This window comes from Urocitellus parryii, chromosome 4 (assembly GCF_045843805.1).
Source record: "Urocitellus parryii isolate mUroPar1 chromosome 4, mUroPar1.hap1, whole genome shotgun sequence".
NCBI classification, from domain to species: Eukaryota; Metazoa; Chordata; class Mammalia; order Rodentia; family Sciuridae; genus Urocitellus; species Urocitellus parryii.
Genome location: NC_135534.1, coordinates 202,097,550 through 202,124,877, shown reverse-complemented (window position 1 = coordinate 202,124,877; position 27,328 = coordinate 202,097,550). Strand labels below are relative to the sequence as shown.

Here is a 27,328-nt window from a genome sequence, read left to right as displayed (position 1 = left end):
TGAATCCAGTGGCTCCACTCACTGAGTCATATCATTTTTGTTTTATTTTGAGACAGGGTTTCACTAAGTTGCTAAGGCTAGCTTTGAACCTGCCATCCTACCTTAGCCCCCTGAGCCACTGGGATTACAGGGGTGTACCACCGTGCCCTGCCAGTGAACTATTCTTAGCAGGCTGGTGGGAACTCTTCTGAGGTTCATGTTCCCAAGTGCCAGCCAAAGATCAATCTTCTATGCAAGCCATTTTCTTAGGATAGCTGTCTATATTTGGCACAACATTTTCAGTCTTTGGTCATGTAGTACCTTTTCTGTGGTGAATGCTTTCTGGTGGGTGTCAACATGTATTATTACACAGGTCTTTACACTTCATGCGCATCCTCTTAAATCCATCCATGTCTTACCCTAAGACTTTCCTTTTTAAAAACCTCTTTCTAGGCCTCTAACCAATGGGCCAAGTCTTCATTTGTCATTCTACATATTTTAACCCCTTGCTACTTCTCCTTCCACACAAAGGAGATGACATATATATTGTCCCAAGCTTTGGCTATTGGGAAAATTTTTCATCACTGTTGTCTTTTAAAGCCACTCCTGAATGGGACTGTAGTGTAGCCATGGTCTGTCCTGTGGGAAATAATTACAATATTTACTTGTTATGATATTTCAGGTCCTTCTTCCTTTAGCTTATTTTTGTAATCTCATGATTTTTGGTAGTTTGCTTCTAAATGTTTTCTGATTTTTATTATCTGTTGAGATATGAGTTATTATAAGAATGTTTCTAAATTTCCAAATGTGAGGTTTTTCTGTTTATAGTAAGAGAAATGGCTTGATGTTTCCAATTATTTGAAATTTGCTGAGCATGATTCTGTGCCTACTGATGTAGGTTATTTATCATAAATATCTGGGAACCTGGAAAGAATGAGATTGCTGCTACCATTGATGACAGTCTTCTAAATATGCCCTTTAGATCAAGACTGTTGATTGTGCTACAGTTTTCTTTATTGACATTTTTGTCTATCTTATGTATCAATTAGATAAAGGTATGTTTGAATATTCTACTGTTGATAGATTGTCTCTTTTTTTTTGTTAGTTCTGACAGATATTTCCTTTGTATATTTTGAGGTTATGTTTTCACATTCATACAAATTCAGAATTATTATTTCTTCCTGGTGATTGAGCCATTTGTCACTTGTGACTCTAGAGAAGTTCCCCATCACTCCCTCTCATAAGTTATAACTGCTCCATTTGCTTAGCGTTTGCCTGAAATATATGCAGTTTTTAAATGATGTTTCCAGATGCAGATATACACCCCTCCTTCCCAGTTTTTCCCCTTTGGCCTTCATTGAGCTTTCTGAATCTGTAGATTGAATTGTTTATCAGTTCTAGAAAATTCTCAGCCACTGTCTTTTTAGATACTGCCTCTGCACCATTTATTCTTTTCTCTTCTGAAATTTTAGTTATACCTGTTAGAATGTGTTGTTGTCTGCCTTCCATGTCTCTTAACCTTTCTTTAATATTTTCCATCTCCATGTCTCTTTGGGTTACATTCTAGGTTAATTTCTTTAAGTCTTTCTTTCAATTCAGAGATTCTCTCCCCAGCTATGGAACCCATATGCTGCAGTTCCAATTTTAGTTACCGTATTCCATTTTTACAAGTTTGATTTTATTTTCTAAAAACCTCATACTAATTTCTTAACTTTTTGTTATGAAAAGTTTAATATTTTCCTTAGTAAAAGTTAAGTAAATGCCCTTATATTTACCACTTATTCAGTAATTATTCATATATTTTCATAGCCATTTCACAGTTTATATTTACTCCTATATAATTTAGTTTATATCCCCTAGTGACTATTACCTACTTAACCACAATATAGGATCACATGCTCAGTCTCTTTCTTTTTGTAGTGCTAGGGATGGAACCCAGGGCCTTAAGCATGCTAGGCAATTGCTGTAAAACTGACCTACATCCGTAGACTTTTGGGTAGTCTGTTTTTTCAAAAAAAGGAATTGAACCCAGCAGTGCTCCACGACTGAGTTACAACCCTAACCCTTTTTATTTTTATTTTTTATTATATTTTGTTTGTTTGTTTTTTAGTACCAAAGATTGAACTCATGGCCACTTGACAACTCCAGTCCTATTTTGTATTTTGTTTAGATACAGCGAACTGTGTTGCTCAGCACCTTGCCCTTGCTGAGGTTGGTTTTGAAGTTGTGATTCTCTGCCTCAGCCTCCCAAGCCACTGGGATTACAGGCGTGTGCCACTGCACCCGGTACCCTTTTTATTTTTAATTTTTAATTTTGAGTCAGGATCTTGCTAAGTCCCTGAGACTGGCCTCGAACTTGCAATCCTCCTGTTTCAGCCCCCTGAGTCTCTGGGAAGACAGGTGTTTGCCATTGCACTGGGATAAAATTTTTCTTTAGTGTTTATTTTATTTTTCTTTGGTATGGTGGATTTAACCCAGGGGCACTTAACCACTGAACCACATTTATTTTGAGACAGAGTCTCGCTAAGTTACCTAGGGCTTCGCTAAGAATCTGAGGCTGGCTTTGAACTCATGATCCTCTTGCCTCAGTCTCCCAAGCTGCTGGGATTACAGGCATGGAACAACCATGCCCAGCAACATTTATTTTGTATTGTTTCTGATCATTCTCTTAACTCTAGTCTTTCTGGATCCATTTCATGATTCCTTCTATGTTTTGTGATTTATAACAATTTCTTTCTTAGAACATTTTTTTTGTTGGAATTATTTGGTCATAAATGTTCTTTCTGAGAGGGTTTGTTTTTGCTTTTGCCTGTCACCTGGGGATATTAATAGCCAAAGACCACTTTAAATTCTTGGTTTAAGTCTTTCTGGTCCATCAGATATTATGACTTGAGGATGGAAATTTCATGTGAAGGTTGGTTTGTGTTTATGAAGTCTCAGGTGAAAAAAACAATTGGTGTGCCGAGGCATTGGTAGTTTTTCTTGGCGGAGGTCAGATCGGAGGTCTTTTAATATTTATTTTTTAGTTCTTGGCGGACACAACATCTTTGTTGGTATGTGGTGCTGAGAATCGAACCCGGGCCGCACGCATGCCAGGCGAGCGCGCTACCGCTTGAGCCACATCCCCAGCCCCTGATCGGAGGTCTTACTTCTAATTTACTCGACAGATTTTTTTTGGTGGGGGGTGTGTCTCAGCTTTATTATGTATTATTGATAGGCTCTCCCATGTATCTTTCTGACTGAAATCATTGATGCTTAATATCATCTTGTTTGGCACATACCATCATTGAGGCAAAACTTGTGTAGTTTTCCTTTCTGAATTTTCCTTTTTATGTAATTTTGGGGCTTTTGTAACCCTTAAAAACTTGCTACCCTATTGAATCAGGTAAAATAAATGTTTTTGTATTTTGTCAATTTTCAGTTTGAGATTTGGTTAGGATACATATTTTGCCCTACTTGCATAGAAGTCCTATGTGAAATAGGTTTTAGTGTGTTGTCTGTAATGCTGAGGAAGGAACATATGCATAGAAGGAAGAAAAAGTTCATACTTCAATATATACCATGGCTCTTGAGTTCATGAAAATGTTCATTCAGAATGCAGTTAAGCAGCTTTTCCAAGAGCTTTTTCCTTAAAATGCTTTTATAAATAGTTTGGGAGAGAATAACAAGTTATGATGGTTATCTTTTGGAGTCAGTCAGACCTAGCCTTCCATCTAAGTTCTCTGTATTACCTTTGTGATCCTTAACAATGCAGAATTTTCAAATTTTTTCTTTTTTCTTTGTTTGAGTGTGTGTATGGCATGGGTCAAAAGGAACTTCTGTTTCCTGTGGCCTAAGGTTGCTGCTTAGGGTACTTAAGAAGGTAGTTTGTTTTCATTCTCACCAATTCAGAAAGTAATTATTTGAAGTCCCCAGAGTTCTAGAAGCATCTTTTTAGAAAAAAAAAGACATAGTTGCATTCTTAGACAAATTTATAATCAACAAGAATTCAAACATAATACTGCAGCATCAGCATATTATATATCAAGTAATATGAAGCTTTTAGACATTTCCCTCTTCCCTTTGATATGCCTCAATCTAATTCTCTGTAACTTTTTAGGGAAGCTGCATTGTAGGCCTCCTGTCAGAAATAAGAGGGAATTGCATAACCCACCTCCTCCTGACCTTTTGCTCTGTATTTTTTGTATGCTCAAAGACAAGAGAAGTATGTCTTATTCATTGTCTCTGTGTATTTCTCTTGATACTACTATTGTCACTTTGGTTTTTTAGTAAAGGAAATTGACTTATTTGAAACGTTTGTCTTAATCCTCTATGGAAATATCAGTTTACGGGAAGGTTAAGGCAGCTCGTTTGGTCTCCTCTCACAGTCTCTGCTGCAATTGTTGCAGAGGAAACCCCAGGGAAACCCTGAGCAGGGCTTCGGAAGAGCAGTGGCTGCGCAGAAGACAGCACTCCAGACACTTTATCAGGTGCTGTCTGGAGAGCAGAAATAATGGTCTGCAGGCAGAAGTGCTGATGTCTCCACTTTCCCAACTTAGCACAAACATCGTCTTTATCTTTGGTAGATTTTGGTGCCATAGAGGCGGCCCCAAGAAGCCTTAAATGCAAGTGTGATTGCTTTTAGAACATTGGCTTGAAAGCCTGGCATTTGGGTGTTTCCTTAACTTGAATAGCATCCACTGTCAGTGCCATTTCCCTCTCTGTGATGACTTGTTACTGTATACATCAAAGAATTCAAGAAGTAAGGGATGTAAACCCAAATAGATAAATGAGAAAAGAACAAACAAATAAATAAAAAGCTTTGCTGCCTTTGTCACACATCGAAAAGGCCTGACTGTAACGTAATGGGAACACAGCAGCTGTTTGATTAAAACTTTAGGATTTTTCCTGGAAACTTCAAAGTCTGTCTGATGTTTTTCTTTGGTAATAATCTGTGAGATGGGAGAAGTGGTATCCTAGATGCTTCGGGTATCATCCTAGTCACTAATGCTGCTGCTTAAGTAACCTCCTATTGGTGCTCACTAGTCCACTGACATGTCCTTCCTTTGAAAGGTCCGAAAGCTGATTTGTAAATTATTTGCTCCAAACAGTTTTACTAAATGCAAAATAAGTAGCTTTGTATTGTGGGGAGGCATTTTCAATAATGGGTAAGAACTAGGACTCTGGAGTCAGGCATTCCAGCTTCCCAGTTCTGTTCTGTGCCCCCGGGCTGGTCATTGCATTTCTACAGGCTTCTTTGTGAAATAGGAAGAAAGGTTGAATTGACCTCATTGTTTTGAGATTATATAAGCTAATGTTATGGATGTCAAAACGTATGGGATAGTGTCAGTGTTATACTAAATGTTTAATAAATATTAGCTGCTGTATTGTTGGAATCAAGAGCCACTTTTTACAAACAACTTTTATATCTTGTTTGTCTTCCTTTGATAGGAATGGTATCCATTCTGTTTTTGAAAATTTTTAGTAATTTCTCCCAGTTTACAAAATTGCAATTTTGTAGGTGATAAATGATTGAACACCAATGTTTTATGTGATTCAACTTAATATAGCAGGAAGTATTTGTTTATTATAGGGCAGTGTGTCTACTGTGGTATATCATTCTTCTTAGCTTACCTATAAAGAATTTATTGTTATCACCATTTTGGAACTGGGAAACTGAGGCTTAGAAAGTTCAACAGACTTGCCTGAGGTTACATAACTAGTAAGTAGTGACGCCGGAATTCAAACCTAGGTCTGTTGAGTCCAGAGCCCATTCATTTTCTTTCCAGTTTTTTTTACCTTGTGAAGAGTTTCAGTAACACCCTCCCCCAGTTCTACACAATTACAGAAACTTGATTATTTCTTCTCCACAAACATAATGTTCTATTCTGTGTACATGGACCTTTTGTGCTTCTAAAAATGGTATCATATTTGGAGCATAGCGTCTGCAGTGTGGGCTGTGTGGTCTCTCTGGCTCTTTCAAACTGTGAAGGCAAGGAAACTAGGCTCTGCCTTCAACCCAGTTTTCACTGATGCAGTTTCTCACTGTCACTGTTTTTTGAGCATGCAAAAACAGTGTGCAGGGAATGTGCCAGGACAGAATCTCAGTTCCCTTTAACTTTCAGGATAGGAGCTAGAATCCTTTATACCGGAGGAAACTGAGGTTAAATGGGTTACATACCTTAGCTAAAGGCACAAAACCCTCAGAGCCTATTTTGCTTCAGGGTCCAGGTCTTTTCCACTCTGAGCCATTTTGTCCTCTCATTCTTAAGGAATGTTCTTAAAGATGGGAAATAAGGATATTCCTTTAATTTGTGGTGTGGTGTCCCTATTTAGTTTTCCCATTTTCCTTTTCCTTTCATCTTTTCTCCCTCCCTCCCTCTCTAGCATTCTCTCCTTCCTTTCTTCTTTCGTTCCTTCTGTCCGTCCATCTTTCCTTCCTTCCTCTGAATATATCTAATGAAGTTTAAGAGATTAGGACGTCTTTCCTGGAGGAAATTTGGTTCTTGATATATTCCCATTTGATTTTTTTTTCTGGCACTAAAAATTATTTCTCAGTTTAATTTGCTTTCAGAGGAATTATATTGTAAAAATAAGCTGCTAAAACAGGTTAAGTTGAATTCCTATCAGTTTCAAAGAGTGAACATCTCAGTCTTTGAATGGAGTCTTTTAAAGAATATAATTTGGGGATAATTGCTTAATATCTGAATTCAGGATAACAACAATAGCATGCTTTGAGTTATTCCTAAATCAACCAGCTTCCCTGTTCACTCCATGGGCTGTGGGGTGAAGCCTCTTCTGCTTGCAGCTGGAGGTTGCGCTTCATTCCTTTGTTGTTCCATTGTTTCCTTTAGGGTGAGGGAGAATAATTAAGGAGAACATCTTTTCTGAGCAGCTGGAGCCAAATTCCAGCTGACTGCAGCACCTGCAAAGATGGCACCTCAGCCTCTGGGTGGCAGGGTGGGATGCCAGCCGTGGAGCCCACAACAATGGGCTCCAAAGTGCAGAGATGCGGCCATGCCGCACTGCTCCTGCCCTTCTGTGAGCTTCAGATGGCAGTAATACCAGTGAATGCAAAGTGTCTGTTTTAGACTAATTAGAGGGATGATTTGTGAAATGGTGGCTATTTATTTAATTAATCACCAGCACAAAGCCATAAAGCCCATATTTTAAAAATCCCTGTTAGTTTGCCATGTGGTTAATAGATTGGGGCACATTAAAAAGTGACATGGTGATGTATTAAAAATGTTCCACCTAAGGTTCCTTCAGGAAGATGGGAAGCTGTCTGCTTTCAGACGCTAAAGTGTAACCTGCCAGTATTTGACCTGTCTGAGGTTTTAATATTTGTAAAGGCATTTATCTTTTGAATAACTTCTTCATTAGGACACCTCCTCTTGGAGGATTTCAAAATAAATAATTTTATAGAATAATTAAAATTCTATGATTAAGTTAATTTTATTACAATTTCTCTTAACGATGAGGAACTATAATTTCCCATCAAATTATACCATGTTTACCAAGCATAGTAGTATCTCTTGTAACATAGGTTATTCTCTTCTATTTGTAAGAGTCATTTAATTAACTAAATAATAAATACCATAGCATTTTTGTTGCAGCTGTCAGGATTGCATTTTGTTCTGCTCTGGTATTTTTTTCCTATCGAATGGGAACAGGGATAATTGCTCTACTTGCTCAGTCTCAGCTCAGGTGAATTGTCATTTTTGGATAGTAGGAATAAAAATTGAATTGACTTGTTCAACAGTTGACACTGGTATTAAAAATAAGGAGAAATGGCTTAGGTGATAACAAATGATTTTTTTTTTTTAACAAAGTTTTGGTTTCTTTTCATTGTACACAAGCAATGTATTCACAGTCCATCTTATATGTTAAATAATATTTGAAGCTAAATTTGATATATCTTTGTATTCACTCTTTATTAACAAAAAATTGCTGAAATGGCCTGTGTTCCTGTTAAGGAGGTTAACTATATAATAAAATATTTTCCAGGAAAATTGTTTGTGTATGAAAATGTGTTGCTCAGGTGAATGCTTGTAAGGAAATTGTCCAGCTCTTAGGCTTGTGTTTCTCTGCTGTGTTGCATAATTACCTGCTCTGTTAGGAGGGGAGCTGGAATAAAACATGAGTATGTTAATGCAGCCTGGAGCTGATGTGGTGGTGATGATTACAATGCAGATAAAGCATTTCTCATAACTGCCGTTGCCTACTGGAGCCTTTGAAACATCTGGACCTTTAATTGAAAAATAGTGTGGTGCTGTGCAAGGCAGACATGCTAAGTGAAGTCACTAATTTAGAATACAAAAATATAATTGATAAAGTGTTTTATTTACATTGTATTTAAGTATTCATACTTTGTTTTGCTGTGTATAACAGGGAATTACTGGGTTAAATTTTCATAAACATGGACAGTCTAAATGAGATAAATTAAGTGCAAATGTTAATGGAATTTTACATTGAAACTGGAAAACAGTTTGCTCCAGGAAGGTATACACTTTTGCATCTTAGGGGCCTTTTAGCAAGGCAAATAGGTTAGCTGTTTTCTTTGGCTTTGTGTTTTATAACTATCAGTTGGTAACATTATTACATTTCTTTCTTGTTATTGCAATCATATCTTGTTATTTAGTTAAAAAAAATAAAGTGTTTTCTGGCATAATGGTAAATGGCTCTAATGGCAGCATTATTGCCCAATAAACCCAAGCCTTCCCCACCTCTTGGGGCAGGTTCTCAGAGCCTGCCCAGGAGAGCAGTGGAGCTGGTGAAGGGCTTGCAATTAACCTTTGTCCTGTGTTCACAGCAGGGGAACTGACCTAGCAGCCTTCCTAGGAAATCCAATTTAATTTAAAATGAATTTGAAAAGACAAATTAGCCATATCTATTTTAATAAGATAAAATCCCAGACTCTCCCTGTGTCTGGTTTAGTTAGAACCTCAGAGGAGATCAAACTGACTAAGACTCAGGAGAAACAAGAGGAAAATAATGCCAGAGGGCTGAGGAGACACCCTGGAGACCCTGGTGCCCTGGTGACTTGTCAGTTTCTGTGAGAGCAGGTCTTGTGCTGCCCATTTCTGCAGAGAATCGCAACCTGAGATGGACCTTTTGTCTCATCAGACCCTTTGCTTATGTCGGAGCTTGATGTTGATGTCCTACCATACGCTGCTTGCCCATCTCTCCGAGGACCGAATTGTTGTTTTCCTCCTTTGTCATTATCAAAGCACATTTGGCTACTGCCACCTGGGTAGCCAGATTTAGTAACAGATATACCTCACAATTACTGAGGAGCCTCTTAATTCAATAGTAAAGATTGTGGCTGTGAGTCGGTACTTGACCTCTGCTTTTTGATAACCTCATCAGAGGGATCTGCCCATATTTTAAGAAGCCGAGTTCACTTGTATTTTTATCACTGAAAACAGTATTTATTGAGTTCCTCTATGTGCCCAGCAGCAAGGAAATCTGAAACAGTTTCTGCTGCCTGCCTGCCCACCAGAGGTAACTCCTGGAAGGTGACCCTGTCTCCCTCTTTAATAACAGTGATCACTGCCAAGCTGCAAGCGCAGTGTGACAGGCGAGGCTGTAAAAGGAGCAGCTCAGATCTTCCCATGGGTCTCAACCAGAGGATGCCCATGCCCACCAAACGGGACCCCCAATTCTGATGTCATGGATATAGCATGAACCAGTAACCTTGGTAGTCTTTCCTAAATACTCAGGTTTTCCCGGGAGTTCTTTGGGGCTAGGGATTCACCCAGAGAGTGAACAGACAGGTGAATAGACCTGGGGTTTGAGTCCTGACACACCTCCCCACTCCAGCTGAGGGGTTTGGAGCAGTCTGTTTAATGAACTGCTCATCCCTCAGCTCTAAGAGGGAATAAGCCGTCCTCATAAGACTTCTGGGTGTATTAAATGAGATAATGTCTGAAAAGTACTTGGACTCTGGGGGGTGCCCAATAAATGGCAATCAGCAGGGGCTGGGGCTAGGGCTCAGCCTTAGAGCGCTTGCCTCATACAAGCGAGGCACTGGGTTTGATTCTCAGCACCACATAAAAATAAATAAATAAATAAATAAATAAATAAAGATATTGTGTCCATTACAACTAAAAAAATATATTAAAAAAAAAAAGGCAATCAGCAGCTGCAACCTGCCGGTGGCAGAGAGAACTGAGGTGGGAATGTAAAGGGTGTATGCAGAAGAATGTACTCTCTGCTTGCTCTCACTGCCCACCAGGACTGTCAGCTCTGTGGCGGTTCATTTCATTTTTGTGTTGCTATGCTGATTACCTAATTGAGTAGTGTGACAGGCAGAGAGCACTTTATTTTTTAAAGTACTCTGTACTGACAGTTTTTATTATCCCGTGGATCCTGCTGTCCCCTCAGTTTTAAAAATAAAGTTCTCTCACTTGTTCCTTTTCCCTAGATTCTATCTGGGAGGCATGTGGGATGAAGACCGGATGGTTAGACTTTTTGCACTGTTTCTCAACTGTAAATTTTGTGTATAATTGAAAGTGATCGTTTCCAACAGGAAGTATTGTTCCTGATAAATAATAATTCAGCTTCTCTTTTACTTGCTGCTGTTTATATTTCAACATACATTTGCAAACTCTGTCAAATGAAAACTCTCAATTGGCCTTTTGTATTTGTATTGTTTTTAATAGTGTGAAAAAAATGTATTTTCTGCTGTAGATAAGCATCTTTCTCTGTCACCAGAGTTGTAGGTTCTTTGTGTCGCCTTTTCCTATACAGAGTAACACCTATCTCAGTTATTTACACATGTGCATTTTGAGGATGAAAGTGAATGTTGTAATTGGAGAAATGTAAAGCTATTTATTTCCATTTTGTCTGATGTTTTTACATTGTTTGCTAGGAGGTGCATCAGGGACTTGAATTAATTATAATTACTGAAAAGACATACGCTGATTGAGCAAATAAAGTAGTAAGCCCATTTATGCCAAGGCCATCTAATTAAATTCTAACTTTGGATAAGCTGGATGTGCATGAAAGATTAATTTTAAGAGGTTTTTATTAATTTTAAGAGGTCTTCCTAAATAATGATTCAGTGAAATTTTTGAATTATACAATTAAGGAACATTGAGTCTTAAAGTGATAAAAACATTTAGCTATGTAGTTACCACTGTATAGAATTTTAAAAACTATTCAAATTAAGGAAACTATAATTTTAAGGAGCCTTTTGACACTTAAGAATTTATAATGTTTAATCAGCTGAGACTCAATAATAAAGATGGACACAATATCTTTATTTTTATGTGAAATAAATGTGGCATATATATCTGGATTATTTCCTTTAACATTTTTATAATTTTACATTCTCAAAATACTTCATCTCTGGAATTGTCCTTGCGGTAGTTGGAGAGTTATACCACAGTTTTCATATGATGTAGGAGGTGACAGAGTCTGTACTATAGCCTCTTCAGAGATCCATCATCTAGTAATGGAGCCAAGTACGCATTCTCCATCGAGTTTTAATTTTAAAAGTTGATATTAAATCTTAAAAAGACTCATTATATTACCATAATTGATAGTGTTTAAAACATGTAACTTTTACTTATGGTTTTAAAAAAACCTATTTTTACTTTAAAGCATATTGATTTTATTATATAAATGATTTAATAATGAAGAGGTTCCTAAACTTATTCTAGGTGATGGGGCTTAGTTCATACAGATTCCCTTTCCCTGATATCATCATTGTGGAAGCCATTGTTTGTACAATTAAATGCAAAGTGCTGTGTAACATTAATGATCTAAAGAATCCCACACCGGCCATGAAAATTCAAAACTGACACTTCATGGTATCAAAGTGGCTTTAAGGTGGCTGGAGTGTACCTGTGTGAGAACACATTCTGGTACCTGCTGTGACCCTCCTCAGGCTGGATGGAAGGAGAACACTACAGCCCTTCTTTCACAATGACAGAGGAAAGAGACAAAGACAAACAGACCTTTATTGCCTATGCATCTCAGCTTCATGCTTGAGAATATTTTGTACCCAAATTTGCTCAGTTTGAGCAATAGTTTCAGTAACAATAACAAGAAATACCTGGCAGTTGTGTAGTTTGAAGCTCATAGAGCTGTTTTTCATGGGAGGGAAGGTGCTGTGGAGGAACCCAGAGCCTTATGCATACTAAAGCATGCAGTCCACTACTGAGCTGTACCCCTAAGCCCCACAAAACATTTGAACATAATTTAGTTTTACTTTATATTACCTGTCATATTTTTTAAATATTTATTTTTTAGTTTTACTCGGACACAATACCTTAATTTTATGTATGTATGTATGTATGTACGTGGTGCTGAGGATTGAACCCAGGGCCTCGCATGTGCTCTACTGTTGAACCACAACCCCAGCCCTCCTGCCATTCTTTTGAAGTAGATAGTCTTATCTCTATTTACAGCTGAGGAAATTGACTTTCAGAGATGTTATGGGCTTACCAGTGTTTGCACAGCTCAAAGCTGGCAGTGCCAGGATCTAGACTGTCCTATTGATTCTGCAGAGTGTGGGGCCTGGCATCATTGGTTTATTAAAACCCATGATGGTAAAAAGATGGTATGAGGAACAATTTTCTGCATTTAAGATTGAGAAAATGATAGTTATCCCTGATATAGTATGGAGGGACTTTTATTTTTTTCCTCTTCATATCTCCTCATGGTTTGTGAAACTGCTTACCTATATTTGAACATGAATGCTGGTTTCTTAGTTGATATCTTGAAACAGAAGAGTTATATGAGTGTATTTCTCAGACTTCATTTGATACCTTGAATTGTTGAAACCAAAAGAGCTAGGTGTTTTATTGTTTAAGAAAGTGTCAGAGGGCTGGGGATGTGGCTCAAGCGGTAGTGCGCTCGCCTGGCATGCGTGCGGCCTGGGTTCGATCCTCAGCACCACATACAAACAAAGATGTTGTGACCACCGAAAACTGAAAAAAAAAAAAAAAAATCAAAAAAATTCTCTCTCTTAAAAAAAAAAAAAGTGTCAAGAGACTCAAAATGTGAAAATTTTATTTTAAATAGAGAAAACATTTCCTGAGTTCAGAAATCTCCTTTCCAATTTTGGTTCCCAGGACTGGATTATTGATTTACATTTGCCATAGATTTTATGGAAGGAAAAGTTACAAAAGTCATTGGCTTAAGGAAAGCAAACAGGAGGAGTATTTGCTGTGCTGTGCTGTGTTCTGGAAAGACTATAGTAGGCCCATTCTGCACTGAATTTTTCTGAGTTCCAGGTATGTGAAGCAGGGGGCTGTGGAATGGGAAATAAATCTGTTCACATTTCCAGAGCGCTGGGACTAAGATCAGTGAGTAAAATCCACAGGGAAATTGCAGCTCAATAGGAAGAAACATGTTTAGCTGTCAAGATGTTTGCCCCAAAACCGAGGCAAAGAGTTTGCTTCAGAAGGTGGCAGGGCTCTGGGTAGTGGAAGAGAAGGGAGAGATTGTAAGGCAGCCATTTGCTGAAAATGCATTAAAGTGGATGATCCTTATGGTTTTCAAAGTCTTATGAATGGCAATAAAACTGTTGTTGTTTTAAACTGTGAATATAAAAGTAGAAAAAAAAAAAGCATCATAGACAACCAACATTTTCTAAGCATTGACTATAGGCCAGGCACAGGGAAAAGAAAAGTCTTATCAAATCCCCTCTACAACCCCTTGAAGAAGTAGTGCTACCATCTACACTGTGTAGGTGAGGAAATAATGACTCAGAGAGCTTAACTAAATGGCCAAGGTCACACAGTAAGTGTTATTTTGGGGACCTGAGCTCAGGTCTGATTGACTCTCTAGCTTGTGCTCTTAACCACACTGTACTGCTTCTCTAGCTTCTGTTAATATGGCAAGGATCCTGGAAGTACTCAGATCGGAAGTTGACCTTGTTAAAGAAAGTGACAGTTGACGTTCTTGATAATAAAAGCTTAATGGAACCAAGGTTGGTGATTCAGAGGAAATTAATGAGATTTTGTCAATTTTATTTTAAACTTAACTTGTCAGAAAATAGTGTCCAGTGACAAACTATAGAAATGTTTTTGACAAATTAAGTTGACTACAGGTGCCAGATCAGGGAAATGTTAATTTAATAGCCTTTAAGTATCCCAGATTTATTGAGGGTTAAGATAGAACCACAAAGCCAACTCCATAGCTCTGAATGGATTTGTCATAGAATTTCATACAGAATCTATTCATATTCATTGCTACCATTTTGAATGTAAAAATAATGAATTCTTTTTCTGAGCCCATAAAACCAGGGTGTAAGTTTTTTCTTCCTTGTGTAGACCCTCTTTATTTTTAATTGCCAGGTAAGCCTGGCTTAGGTCAGATTTTGTTTGAAAACATTACTTCTGATCAAATAAAGTCCATTATATGTTGTCAAAGAAGTGATCATTTGAGACTCCTATACCAAGTTTGCATACTGTGTTATTAACTGCCAGGCTGTGGGTAGAATACATAGCCTTTGCCCTTCCTTAAAAAAAATAAAAAATAAATATATATATATATATATATATAATTAGTTATAGATGGAAACAATATCTTTATTTTGTTTATTTATATTTTTGTGTGGTGCTGAGGATTGAACCCAGTGCCTCTCACATGTGTGAGGCAACTGCTGTGCCACTGAGCCACAGCCTTTGTACTTCTCGAGGAAGTTGGGAGGAAGGTACTGATAGAACAGGACTGCAGTCATTCCTTGAAGAGAGTTTTATATTTTGAAGGCTACAAATAACCCTTTTGTCAATTTGCATCATGACATTATCTGGATACACTTATATATTTTATTTCCACATTAAAGTTACATATAATGATCTGCTTGTACAGTTGTGACTAATGGAATAATGCTGCCTGCTTTTTTGTCTCTTTAATTGCAAAAGCCAAGCTGTCTATTCTTTCTCTGTTTCTTTGTCTTAACACAGAAATTGAATACTTAGCAATATTTTTGAGATATGATGTTCAGTTGATTATTGACAAACTTTGGTGTTAAGTAGCACTGCTAACTGAATCTTTGTCCAAAAGCCTTAATTCATTAATTCAGCTAACTCACTTGATATGGATAGTGTCCCCATCCCTTGTTGGAAGTTGAACCAGGGCCTTATACATGCTAGGCAAGGGCTCAATATGGACAGTCCTAATTCAAAATTATTTCAAACTGAATAACATTTTTGCCCTCCTGCTTACTCTATTTTGAAACTGTCAGGTGTGTAATTTTGAAATTAGTTTTATACTAGGCAGCAATTATATGTTATTTTAATTGATGGAATCAAATAGAAAAAGATCTGTTATAGATGTGATGTTTTAACTCATCATGTCCAGTTTCTGTATATTTCAATTCTGTACATAATCTGTGTGCTAGAAGTTACTTGAATTTTTATGTTTTTACATTTTGTGAGCTAGTTATTAATTAGATAACCTGTGGTTCATAATACTGATCTCTCATGATTGACATAAAGACACTTTTCAAAAGAGTGCACCTGAACCAACATATATCACAAACTACAAAGCACTCATATCCTGTGTCCCAACAATATATCTCTGGGAGTATGTATATGGACATTATATAGAATGTGAGAATATTATTTGTAATAGTGGAATATTGGAAACAACTCCCATTTCTTTCTTTCCTCACTTTCTCCCACTTTTCCTTCCTCCTTTCCCAGGGATTGAACCCAGGGTGCTTAATCACTGAGCCACATCTACGGACTGTTTTATTTTCTGTTTTGAGACAGGGTCTCACTAGGATGCTTATAATCTAAGTTGCTGAGGCTGGCTTCAAACCTGTTATTCTCCTGCCTCAGCCTCCTGAGCCACTGGGATTACAGGTGTGTTCCACCATGCTCTGCTAACAACTTACATTTCTGACAATGAGAAAATAGCTTGATAGTGTCTCCGTATGTTTAAAGTAATGTGTTAGTGAATTTTAATCATTCGTATGTATAAGTAATTACTGTATATCAGGCCCTGTCTTAGGTGCTGGGGATATAAGGTATTCCTGAAGTAGAAGAGGTACAGCCAGTTTACCTGGGGTAGGAGAAAAGTGGTAGTTCATTGGCCCATTTTGAAAGGTAATCTGAGGAGTTCTTTCAGTTCAACAAACTAAGCCCAAATCTGCCGTGTTCTAGGCCCTAGAAAAGTACAAAATGGATGAGGCATAGCTTTTCCCTTCATGTAACCCACAGTTGAATGAGGCTGGGGAAGGATGTGGTAAGGGTAGGTACAAAAAATGTAAAACCGTAAGGCTGTACGAATCAAATTGCTAGGAGAGCGAAGAATGGGAATCATCTTGAACTTCAGCCTTCTTGGAAGAGGAGACATTTAAATTAAAGGACAGAAGAACTATGTTTCTTGATCAGTGATTGTGTGCCAGGTATTTTATATACATTTTGTTTGCTTTTCCAAGAAAATGGAGATTGGGAGAGGTTCAGTCTAAGGTCTAGCTGCTAAGGAAGTGATTCCAGAATTCACACCTGGACCTAGCCGACCCCAGGCCTGAGCTCTGCACTGTTGGTCAATCCACTTCAGCAGTGATATCCTGGGACCAGATAGTGAAGGCTGCCATGCTGAGGAGTCAGAACGCTAGCACCGGGGAGCTGGGGAGCTGTCAGATGTTTCTGACTGGCATGGTGTGTGATTTGAGAAAAATCACATTGTCGGCAATAAGGAGATAAAGGTTTGAAGAGAGGAGGGATTTAGAGATAAAGAGATAGTCGTGAGAGACTGCTGCAGTGGTCTGGCTTAGAGATGATGAGGCCTGAACTGGGGCAGTTGTGGTGAGAATGGGAAGAAGAAAGATTTGAGAGTCATTTCAGGAGCATTTGGATATTGAGGGTGAGGCAAAAGGAGGATTTAGGGGTCCTAGGTTGGGTGACAGAGTAACTGATGGAAGCCTTATCTGAGAACAGACAACAGAATAAGAGGAAGCTGAGGGGGAACGCTGGTCTTGGACATGTTGAATGATTGTGGCTGCCTTTGCAAAGCCATCAAGTTATGGAGAGGTGGTGGGGTCAGAACTCTGTAGCTGGTTGGTCTTCATGAGTTGGACTTGTGCTGAGGAAGTATGTTTCTTTTTAGACCAAACCAGCATTGGGGGCTTTCCCTTGCTTGGGGGCTGCTCTTGAAAGTGGTGATAAATTTCAAATTTGTCAGCTGATTGTGATTTTATTACTTTAAATTTTTCTTTAAGAAATTATTAATCTGTCATAGGAAGGTATCTGAGTTATAGTTTCAACTTCTTATTTCCAGTAGCCTGTCAAAGCACCTGGCACATAAAAAACATTTTTATTCTTTTTTTTTTGGTGGTACTGGGGATTGAACCCAAGGCTTTGTGTGTGCCAGGCAAGTGCCCTTCCACTGAGCTACATCCCCTGCCCACATAGTATGTCCTTAATGAGTGTTTGCTTGATGCCTTAACATAGGCTCCATTTTCAACATTGAACCAGGTTTTCTCAAAACTGAAGCTCTGAAGCCTTGAATGATACTATTGTCCTTCTTCTTTCCCTTTTTCTTTGTATTATAATATTTACTATTTTGCTTCTAATTGTAAAAGCAATACATGTTCATTATAGAAAATACAGAAAAATATAAAGCAGAAAATTAAAATCGCCCATAATCTCATGTTTCAGGAGGAACTCCTGTTCATACTTCGGGGTGTTGGTCTGGCAGGTAAATACAGTAAGTGTCTTTTCCTTGGGCCAAAAGTTCTGTGGATGGAAGGGTAATTTTTTCTATCTCAAGAGGCCTTTGTCATCCCCCTTTAGTGTGATTGCTTCTGGGCCCTCATGACAGCTTGTACTTTTCCCTTCCACATCCCCAGACCTATTTTGTATTTTATTTTAGAGACAAGGTCTCATTGAGTTGCTTAGAGTCTTGCTTTGCTGAGGCTGGCTTTGAACTCACGATCCTCCGGCCTCAGCCTCCCAGGCTGCTGGGATTTAAGGCTTTGATCGCATTGTACTGTAGACCTTCAGAGTTTGGTGAGGGTCTGGTCTGCCCTGTGGTTCACTGGACTTGGTCTTCAGATCCAAGCATGGCGGTTCAGCAGGTGTTTGTTGAGTGCATAAGTGACTAAGAACATTGAAGAGGAAGCAGTTCCCCTGCTCTGTTTTGTTCCTTTCCTTGTGCTGTAATTATGCGTCCATTTCCCCAGCCTTGTATTGGGGAAATTGCCATGCAGTAAGCAGTGTGACTTGATCTTTGTTTATTGCTTGTTGCAATAATAGTTCTATGTTGCTTGCCTTGATGTATGATGAATACTTTTAATCCTTTGGTCACCTTATTTTTTTATAAGTTAATTACTTTCTATTATGTTGATGGATTGTTTTATGTTTTAGATGATTCCCTCTAAATATTGCAACACAGGGACTATTAGATTGAGCTAACTGCCACCACCTTGAGCTTTTTCAGAAGAGGCCCTTTATTAAAAAATATATATATAATTTCAGTGTTTGTGCAAGGCACTTTTTCCCATCATCAGTGCCTCAAGATGGAATTAGAAGATTAAAAAGATAAAGTGCTTTATTTATTTAATAAGTATCTACCATATTTATTCTGATAGTTTCCTCCACATTTACCTTTTTGTTATAAACTAAGGAGGATAAAGGGATCCGTGGGAACTGTCCTAGCATATTCCTCTGCACTCCTAGAGCATTGAGACTTAGGAGAGCAGACAAAATCTGCTCCATAAACGACGGCTGCCCTGTAGCAGTGGAATTACATGGTTCTGGGAGTCTCGATCCCCTAACAGTTGTCCTGGAGCAGCATCTAGATTCTTCTGCAGGAGGCTGCTCTAAGCAGAGTTTCTAGTGTGCTTGTGAGAAAGAAGAGGAAAGAGGAGATGGCATTCAAGCCCAGGAGAGTAGGAATTGACTGCATTTGGAATAACTATAGAGGAAGAGGCGTTGATGTTTGAACTAGCAGCTCTGGAGACATATTGGCCCAAGGCTGAGTCCTGGCTCTTCTGCCATAGCTCTGGGTCATGGAGAAGGTGTCTGTAGCCTCAAAAGCCTTAGTTTTCTCATTTGTCATAAGGGTGATGTAATGGTAGAACCTTTTTTCTTGAAGTGATGGTGAGAATTAAATGACGTAACAGACACATACACAGCAGAATTTACTTAAATTAGCTTTAGCTTTAAATAAATGCCAGTTATTATTATTAATAATTGTATTGTTTTTAAGGTTCCTGTGGCATCCATTTTTGCCTCCTGTGACAACATAATAAGCTTATGTAACAAAAATGGGTCTGATTTAAAAAGCTAACCCTTTTTAACCTCGCATACTCCTTTGCACTCCTAGAGCACTGAGACTTATGAAGCAGATTTTGTTTCTCCTTTCTTTTCTTTCTTTTTTTGATGGTACTGGGGATTGAACCCGTGGTTGCTCTAATGCCAACCTACACACCTCAACCCTTTTAATTTTGAGTCAGGGTCTTGCTAAGTTGCCAAAACTGGTCTAGACCTTGTGTCCTGTCCTGGCTTCCCCAGTAGCTGGAATTACAGGAGTGTGCTGTCAGCCTGGCCTTATTTCATGTTTGTCATCTCTTTGAGTCTCCCTGTCTGTAGATTGTGATCCCCATGGACCCTCAGCTCTGGTTCTTCAGGAGGAAGAGGAGTAAACAAAAAGGACAAGCAGGTGCAAGCAGCTGATACGGGTCTGAAAAGGGGCAGGGGTCTGAGAGCCATAAACCCTGTTCAGAAAGATTGCCACCCTTTGCCTGCATGACAGGGTCAAAACACTTGATGTTTGACAAAGTCTTAATTAGCCACTGAAATTATTTCCAGGCTAAAAACCATGTATGGGTGTGTGTACTTGCATTCAAGTTTATGTGAAGAGAGAGTGAGAGAGAGTTTGTGTGCATGCGGGATATAGTAGATCCTTCTTTGCTTTATAATGTAGAGACAAGGCTTGGGGGAACCATCAGTTGATCTAATGTTAGATGCTGGGTTATATGAGAAGTGAAATTTCTCTAAACACTTTTTTTTAAAACTGACTTTATATGTTTTTGTCTTAGTTCTGACCTTTTCCACCTTAGAATGATAGAATTTTAGAATGTTAAAGATGAAAATGTGATTGTTCAAATCCATCCATTTTTCTCAATGACCAAGAAATAAACCCACAAACAAGGACAAGAGGGATGGGGAAACTGACATTTATTGATTTCCTTCCAAGTGTCCTGGTGGGCACCTGAGTCACTCAGACACTCATCCTGGAGTTTCATAGTTCGTGTTTGCTTGGTTGTTTATTTGTTGTTGTTGTCATTTTCGAGACACAGTCTTGCTGCATTAGCCAGGCTGGTCTCAAAGTCCTATGCTCAAGGATCCTCCTGCCTCAGTCTCTTAAGTAGCTGAGACTCTGGGCAGGTACCACCATGCCTGTCTTAACACATTTTTTGTTTTTGAGAGTCTTTACTATGCCAGGCACAATGCTAGGTATCATGCATGGGGCAGTAAACAAAGCAGATATGATCACTGCCCTCATGGACATTCCAGGTTGGGCGGGAGGTGTCTGCTGTGGATGAACGTCAGTAAATACCTACTCTTAAATTGTTAAGTGCTGTGAAAGAAACAAGCAGGACCCATGTGGAGTGCATAATGGAGAAGGGCTCCTTTCTGTAGCATTATCACTGAAGGTTTCTCTGAGTAGGAGCCAGATAAGTTAAACCTTGAATAATAACAACAGTGGCAATAGTCCTCACAAAGGTCTCATGATAGGTAGGTCTCATCATTATCATCATTTTACATATGAGGAAACAAAAGCCTGAGAGATTTCACAACCTTCTCAAAAGCACACATTAAGAGGATTAGGAGCCAGATATACAGACATTAGGGAGTAGAACCTTTTAGAAAGTGAGAAGCACCTCATAAAGCCTTGAGAGTGGGAGATGCAAATGACAAAGCCCACTTGCTCTCACCTCATTCTTGCGCTCTCTCACGGTCTTGTGTATTTAGAGCACTTTCGGAATCCAGCATAGCTGAAGCCTGGTGAGCAGGCCAGGGTGTGGCAGCAGATGATGATGGAGAGGCAGGCAGGGCCTGGGTCATTTGTTGCCATGTGGGACATTGCAAGGAGTTTCAGTTTCATTCTGTGTCCTGGGAACAACTCACTGGAGGAATTTAAAGAGGAGTGTAAGTAGATTAGAGGTTTTTTTTTTTTTTTAAATATGTGGAAAACAAATTACAGGGGCTGGGATATAGCTCAGTTGGTAGAGTGCTTGCCTCACATGCACAAGGCCCTGGGTTCGATCCCCAGCACCACCAAAAAAAAAAGAAAACAAATTACAATAGATGAGAGTACAATACTTAAGTTTGGAATCTAGAGATTGAGCAAAGGGGGATGGTTTTAAATTATGTATTTTCCAATTTTTTATTGAGATAATGCTCATATAAAATTCACTATTTTAAGTGTACAGTCTATGGTTTTTAATGTATTCATAATGTTACCCAACTATTATCACTATCTAATTCCAGAACATTTCTAATACCACAAAAAAGAAGCTCCATATCTCCCAGTCCCTCCGCCCTCCCCCCAATTTCTGCCAGTCATTAATCTACTCTCTGTCTCTTTGGACTTGCCTTTTCCAGGCATTTCATATAAATGGGTCAATATAATAAGTGATATTTTACCTCTGGCCTTTCTTTTAGCATACTATTTTCAAGTGTCATCCATGTTGTGGCAAGTATCAATGGTTCGTTCCTTTTTATGGCCGAGTAATATTTCACTGTATGGATTTTGTTCATCTACTAATCAGTTAATGAACTTTTAACTATTTCCATTCTTTCACTATTATAAACAATGTTGCTATGAACATGCCTTTCCAAGTTTTTGTGTGAACATGTTTTCCATTCTCTTGAGTATCTAAGAGTGGAATTGTTGGATCATATGATAATTCAACATTTACTATTTTGAGAGACTGCCAAACTGTTTTTCACAGGAATATATTATATTCCTACTGTTAAAGTATGAGGTTCCAGTTTATTTGCATCCTCACAAACCCTTGTTATTGTCAGGTATTTTTGTTTTTTGAGGGGGAAGGGTTTTTTTTTTTTTAAATCCATAACCATCTTAGTGGGTATGAAGTGGTATCTCATTGTGTTTTTTTAAATTTTAATTTATTTATTTGTTCTAATCAGTTACACATGACAGCAGAATGCTTTTTGATTCATTATACACAAAAGGAACACAATTTTTGACTTCTGGTTGTACCCAAAGTAGGATTACACCATTTGTGCAATTATCCACATACCTAGGATAATGATGTCTATCTCATTTCACCATCTTTTCTACCCCCTCGGTCCCTCCCCACTCCCCTTTGCCTCATCCAAAGTTGCTTCACTCATCTTACCCCCCCCACCCCCATTATGGATTAGCATCCATTTATCAGAGAAAACATTTGGCATTTGGGTTTTTGGGATTGGCTTACTTCTCTTAGCATGACATTCTCTAACTCCATCAATTTGCCTGCAAATGCCATAATTTTATTCTCTTTTATTGTCAAAAAAACCCTCCATTGTGTATATATACCACAGTTTCTTTATCTGTTCATCTATTGAAGGGCATCTAGGTGGTTTCACAGTTTGCTATTGTGAATTGTACTGGCTATGAACACTGATGTGGCTGCATTACTGTAGTATTTTTTTTTTTTTTTAATCCTTTGGGTAGATAGATCAAGGAGTGGGATAGCTGGGTCAAATGGTGGTTTCATTCCAAGTTTCCTAAGAAATTCCATACTGCTTTCCAGATTGGTTGTACCAATTTGCAGTCCCACCAGTAATGTATGAGCATGCCCTTTCTCCCAACTTCTTTGCCAACACTTATTGTTGTCTGTATTCTTGATAACTGCCATTCTGACTGGAGTGAGGTGAAATCTTAGAGTAGTTTTGATTTGCATTTCTCTAATTACTAGAGATGTTGAACATTTTTTCATATATTTGTTGATTGATTGCATATCTTCTGAGAAGTGTCTGTTCAGCTCCTTAGCCCATTTATTAAGTTGTTTGTTTTTTCATTTGTTGGCCATTTATATATCTTCTTTGGACACGTCTGCTCAAATCCTTTGCCAGTGTTTTAATTGGATCACCTTCATGTTGAGTTGTGAAAATTCTTAATATATTCTAGATAGTAGACCCTTATCAGATACATGTTTTGCAGAAATTTCTTCCTATTCTGTGGGTTATGTTTTTCACTTTCTTGATAGTGTCCTTTGAGTTACAAAATTTTAAAATTTTGATGAATCGAATTTATTTTTTGTTGTTTGTGCTTTTGGTGGTGTTTTAAAGAAATTGTTGCCTAATCAAATTCAGGAAGACTTATACTTTTTGTTTCTATGAATGAGCTTTATAGCTTTACTTCTTATATTTAGGTCTTCAATCCATTTTGAATTAATATTTGAATACGGTATTAGCAGGAGTTCAGATTCATTCATTTGCATGTGACTATTCAGTTGTCCTTGGCATCGTTTGTTGAAAGACAGTCTTTCCCTGTTGAAGTATATTTTGGGGGTAGACACACAAGAAGTTGCTAGGGGGATAAGTGGGCAGTAGGAGTGGGAAAGAGGACTCAAGACTACTGCCTTAAGCAGCTGGCATCATGGTGGTGGCACTTACTGAAATGAAGGGTCTGTTATGAGTAAGGATGGGCAGGAATGAGCAACAATGAAGTTGTCTGTGACACTTTTCTGCATACGGCATATGGACATGTTTGTGGGTGAGAAAGAAAACAGATGAACTCAGGACTTCAGTGAGGGAGAGGAGTGACCAGGAGGTTGGTGCATAACAGAAACAGAAAAGGAGAGGAAGAGGGTGGAGTAGTTAAGATTTGGACCTTAAAGGAACTGGGATTTTTGGAAGAAAGGGGAAGTAGCCTGAATGGTGGTACAAGCCTGTAATCCCAGGGTCTAGGGAGGTTCAGGTGGGAAGATCATAAATTCAAGGCCAGCCTCAGAACACTTTAGTGAGGCCCTGTGCAATTTAACAAGACCCTGTCTCAAAATAAAAATAAGTGTGAACTTAGCTCAGTGGTAAAGCACCCCTAGGTTCAATTCCCAGTACCAAAATAGAAAGGGGGAGAGGAAGTAATAGTTTGAAAGAAGTGTTAATGGAAACAAGAATACTTACTCTATGTCCTGGCCTCGAGAATTTATTTATTTATTTTTAATAAAAAAGAAAAAGAGCTGGATGTGTTGATGCTCACCTGTAATCCCAGCTATTTGGGAGACTGAAATAGGATTGAAAGTTTTAGTCCAGCTAGGCAACTTAGCAAGACTCTGTCTCAAAAAAACAAACAAACAAACAACACTTCTCTTAAGGAGGACAGCCAGAGGAAAGGATCCTCAATAAACACCAGGTTTTGATTAAGATTCAGAGAGGCTGAGGGAGTTTTTATTACAAAGCAGCTGAGGATTTATGAACATTGCTTAATGCAGGAGCTTGAGGACCCAGTGGAAGGTTCAGGAGGGAGGAGCAGGTGTGGGCGATAGGCAGAGCACTGTGAGGATGGGCAGTCATCAAAGACCATGGACCCTTCAACTTGTGTGGCACTGAAGTAAACAGGTATGCTACATAGTAGACATAGTCTCAGTAGTTTCTGAGAAGGCAAGCACTTGATTCCAGGGCAAATGCTTCCCCAGAGAGTGTGGCAACTTCCTAGGCAGCTTATCTCAACATCTAAAGGGGACATTTTTCAGTGGTGGATTCCAGGGAGGACAGCTGATGCCACAGAGTTCTGATGGTGAGTTCTCCAAGGTCATATTGAGTTAGCAGCAAAAGCTAGTCTACTACTATGCCAAACGTCAGCTCTGATCACTGCTCTTGCTCATTCATCTTGGTTGTGGTGCTCATTTACCATCCTGCTGGCAGAGATGGATTCATTGTACCCTTAGAAAATGAAAACTAAAGGAAAAATACCCTTGAAGCTAGACAGTGTTCTGCTTTGGGACCAGTAGAGGCTCAGAGTAGGTCTGTGCAGAAAGGTTGAGCAATGGCTGGGCCGCACCTGGGCCTGAGAGTAATGGTTGTGACCACTGTGGGCTGCACAACCCTGGCTGTGGGCTTCACTCTTGCATGTGCTCTGTCCACAGGGTCACGTAGGCACAACTGCAACCAAGAAGATCGATGTCTACCTCCCCCTGCACTCAAGCCAGGACAGACTGCTGCCAATGACCGTGGTGACAATGGCCAGCGCCAGGGTACAGGACCTCATTGGGCTCATCTGTTGGCAGTATACAAGCGAAGGACGGGAGCCGAAGCTCAAGTAATCCTTTCTGGTTTTGATTGCTCTAGTTTCTGGCAGATTTCTGGTCACCAAAACTGTATTCTTGGCCAAGTCAGTCTTTCTAGGCATTGGCCTGGGAACCAGAGCTCCATACTGATCCAGTTCAGGGTGCTCACCAGACTTTGGGCCTGTGTATCTCAGCCTACCTCAGAAATCTGCTTGCAAAACAGGCTTATCTTCATAAATATAGACATGAGAAAATGAATTTTAACAATTCCCCCAAGCCCTTATATTATACCTGCCAATGAAAGCAGTGTGGGAGGTAATGGGAAGGAACTGATGTTGAGCACCTACCACGAGCATGCCCTGGGCTGGGTACTTCATAACGGGTGTCCTGTTTGATTCTCCCAGCTTCCTATTATATGATCCTCTCTCTGCAGAGGAAAAAACTCAGGGTCAGAGAGTTGTCACTTGCAGAAGGTTACACCAATGGGAGATGACATAGTCAGGATTTGATTTCAGGTCGGTCTAATGTCAGTCCTTATATTATTTCCTCTTACTTTCTGTAGAATTTTAGTCTGTATTTTTGTTTTCTTTGTTATCAGTCAGTGGCTAATTTTTTTCCCTCAACCACTAGGTTGTATTCCTCATTAAAAAATTAAATATTTTGTACTTGAAAGTAGAATCTCTGTGCCTGGACATTCCAACTTGAATTTTAAAGTGCTTTGCTGCATTGGCTCTCCCTTACTTGAATTTCTTCTCTGACAGGCGTTCTCTTCTAGTTCTTTCTAGCAATAGAGATTGGAATATGGTAAAATGTAGTGAATGCCTTTTTTTGAAAACAGGTTCTCAGGGAAACTTTCTTCTCCCCTCTCCCATTTTTAGAGTTAGCAGAGTTTTTCTTTAAGCACATTAAAAATTTGCACATAAAATTAATTATTCTTTAAACTTCTTCTCCTTCTCCTTCTTCTTTTTTAAAATTTATTTGTACGAGGGATTGAATTCAGGTGCACTCAATCACTGAGCCACATCCCCAGCCCTATTTTGTATTTTGTTTAGAGACAGGATCTTGCTAAGTTACTGAGGCTCGCTTTGAACTTGCAGTCTTCCTGCTTCAGCCTTCTGAGCTGCTGGAATTACAGACGTTTTTATTGAAATTTTCATCCATTTTGCCTGAATAAGTTGTGGATATAAAGATAATCTTTATTGCTCTGGTGAAAATGGAAGAAAGCCTTTCCAACCAGAATAACATCAAGCTCAGACAAGGGTAAGTCAGCTGGTTTCCTGAGGCTGTGATGCTGACCCTTTTCAGCATGAAGTGGGAATGGTGAAACATTAAAGGAAGCCATGGCACTAATGGCTTTGTATTGCCTGATTTTATTCTTGAAATGTTTCTTAGTGTGGGTGTTGTGGCACATGCCTGTAATCCCAGCTAGTTAGGAGGCTGAGGCAGAAGGATCACAAATTCAAGGCCTGCTCAGACAAGTTAGTGAGATCCTGTCTCAAAATAAAAAGTACTGGGAATGGGGCTGGGGATGTGGCTCAAGTGGTAGCGCGCTCGCCTGGCATGCGTGCGGCCCGGGTTCGATCCTCAGCACCACATACCAACAAAGATGTTGTGTCCGCCGAGAACAAAAAAATAAATATTAAAAATTCTCTCTCTATCTCTCTCTCTCCTCTCTCACTCTCTCTTTAAAAAAAAAAAAAAGTACTGGGAATGGGACTCTGTGGTTGTTGAGTGCTGCTGGATTCAATCCTTCATTTAAAAAAATATTAGATAATTTTAGATAATTATATCAAAGAAGATGAGAGGGGAAAGTTCAGTGTGTAACTCAAGTGTGCTAAGCTTGTGTCTAGATTAGAGAGAGCAGAGCCACCAGACAACTTACACAAGTGAGTCCTAAGTGAAACTTATGCAAATGTAAAATGCAAGAGTGACCACTAAGGAAAAAATTATATGGCTTTCTAAACATGAAAGAGAAAAATGAGTAATGAAAGTTTATTGATTCAGCTACAGGCAAGGAAGAAGAAGAATGAAAAGAAACAGTAAATGTAACACAAGATGTAGACTTGTCCAGATGTATCATTAAACACAAATTGCCCCACATCCTCATCAGCATTTGGTTTGTTAGTATTTTGGATTTTAGCTATTTTAATAGGTATA

The 27,328-nt window shown here is 38.9% G+C and overlaps 1 protein-coding gene and 1 non-coding gene across 7 annotated transcripts in view; both read left to right on the top strand.

Moving 5' to 3' along the window:
* Window positions 1-27,328, top strand: part of Mapkap1 (MAPK associated protein 1) — a 230,800-nt gene that overhangs the window by 85,273 nt on the left and 118,199 nt on the right. For all 6 annotated transcript variants that reach the window (XM_077797105.1, XM_026386354.2, XM_026386351.2 and 3 more), the window contains one exon: window positions 25,031-25,203. In XM_077797105.1, the coding sequence (XP_077653231.1) occupies window positions 25,031-25,203 (173 nt within the window). The remainder of the gene's footprint in view (window positions 1-25,030; window positions 25,204-27,328) is intronic.
* On the top strand, window positions 21,141-21,212 carry Trnav-cac (transfer RNA valine (anticodon CAC)). The gene has a single exon. It is a non-coding gene; the product is annotated as a tRNA-Val (tRNA).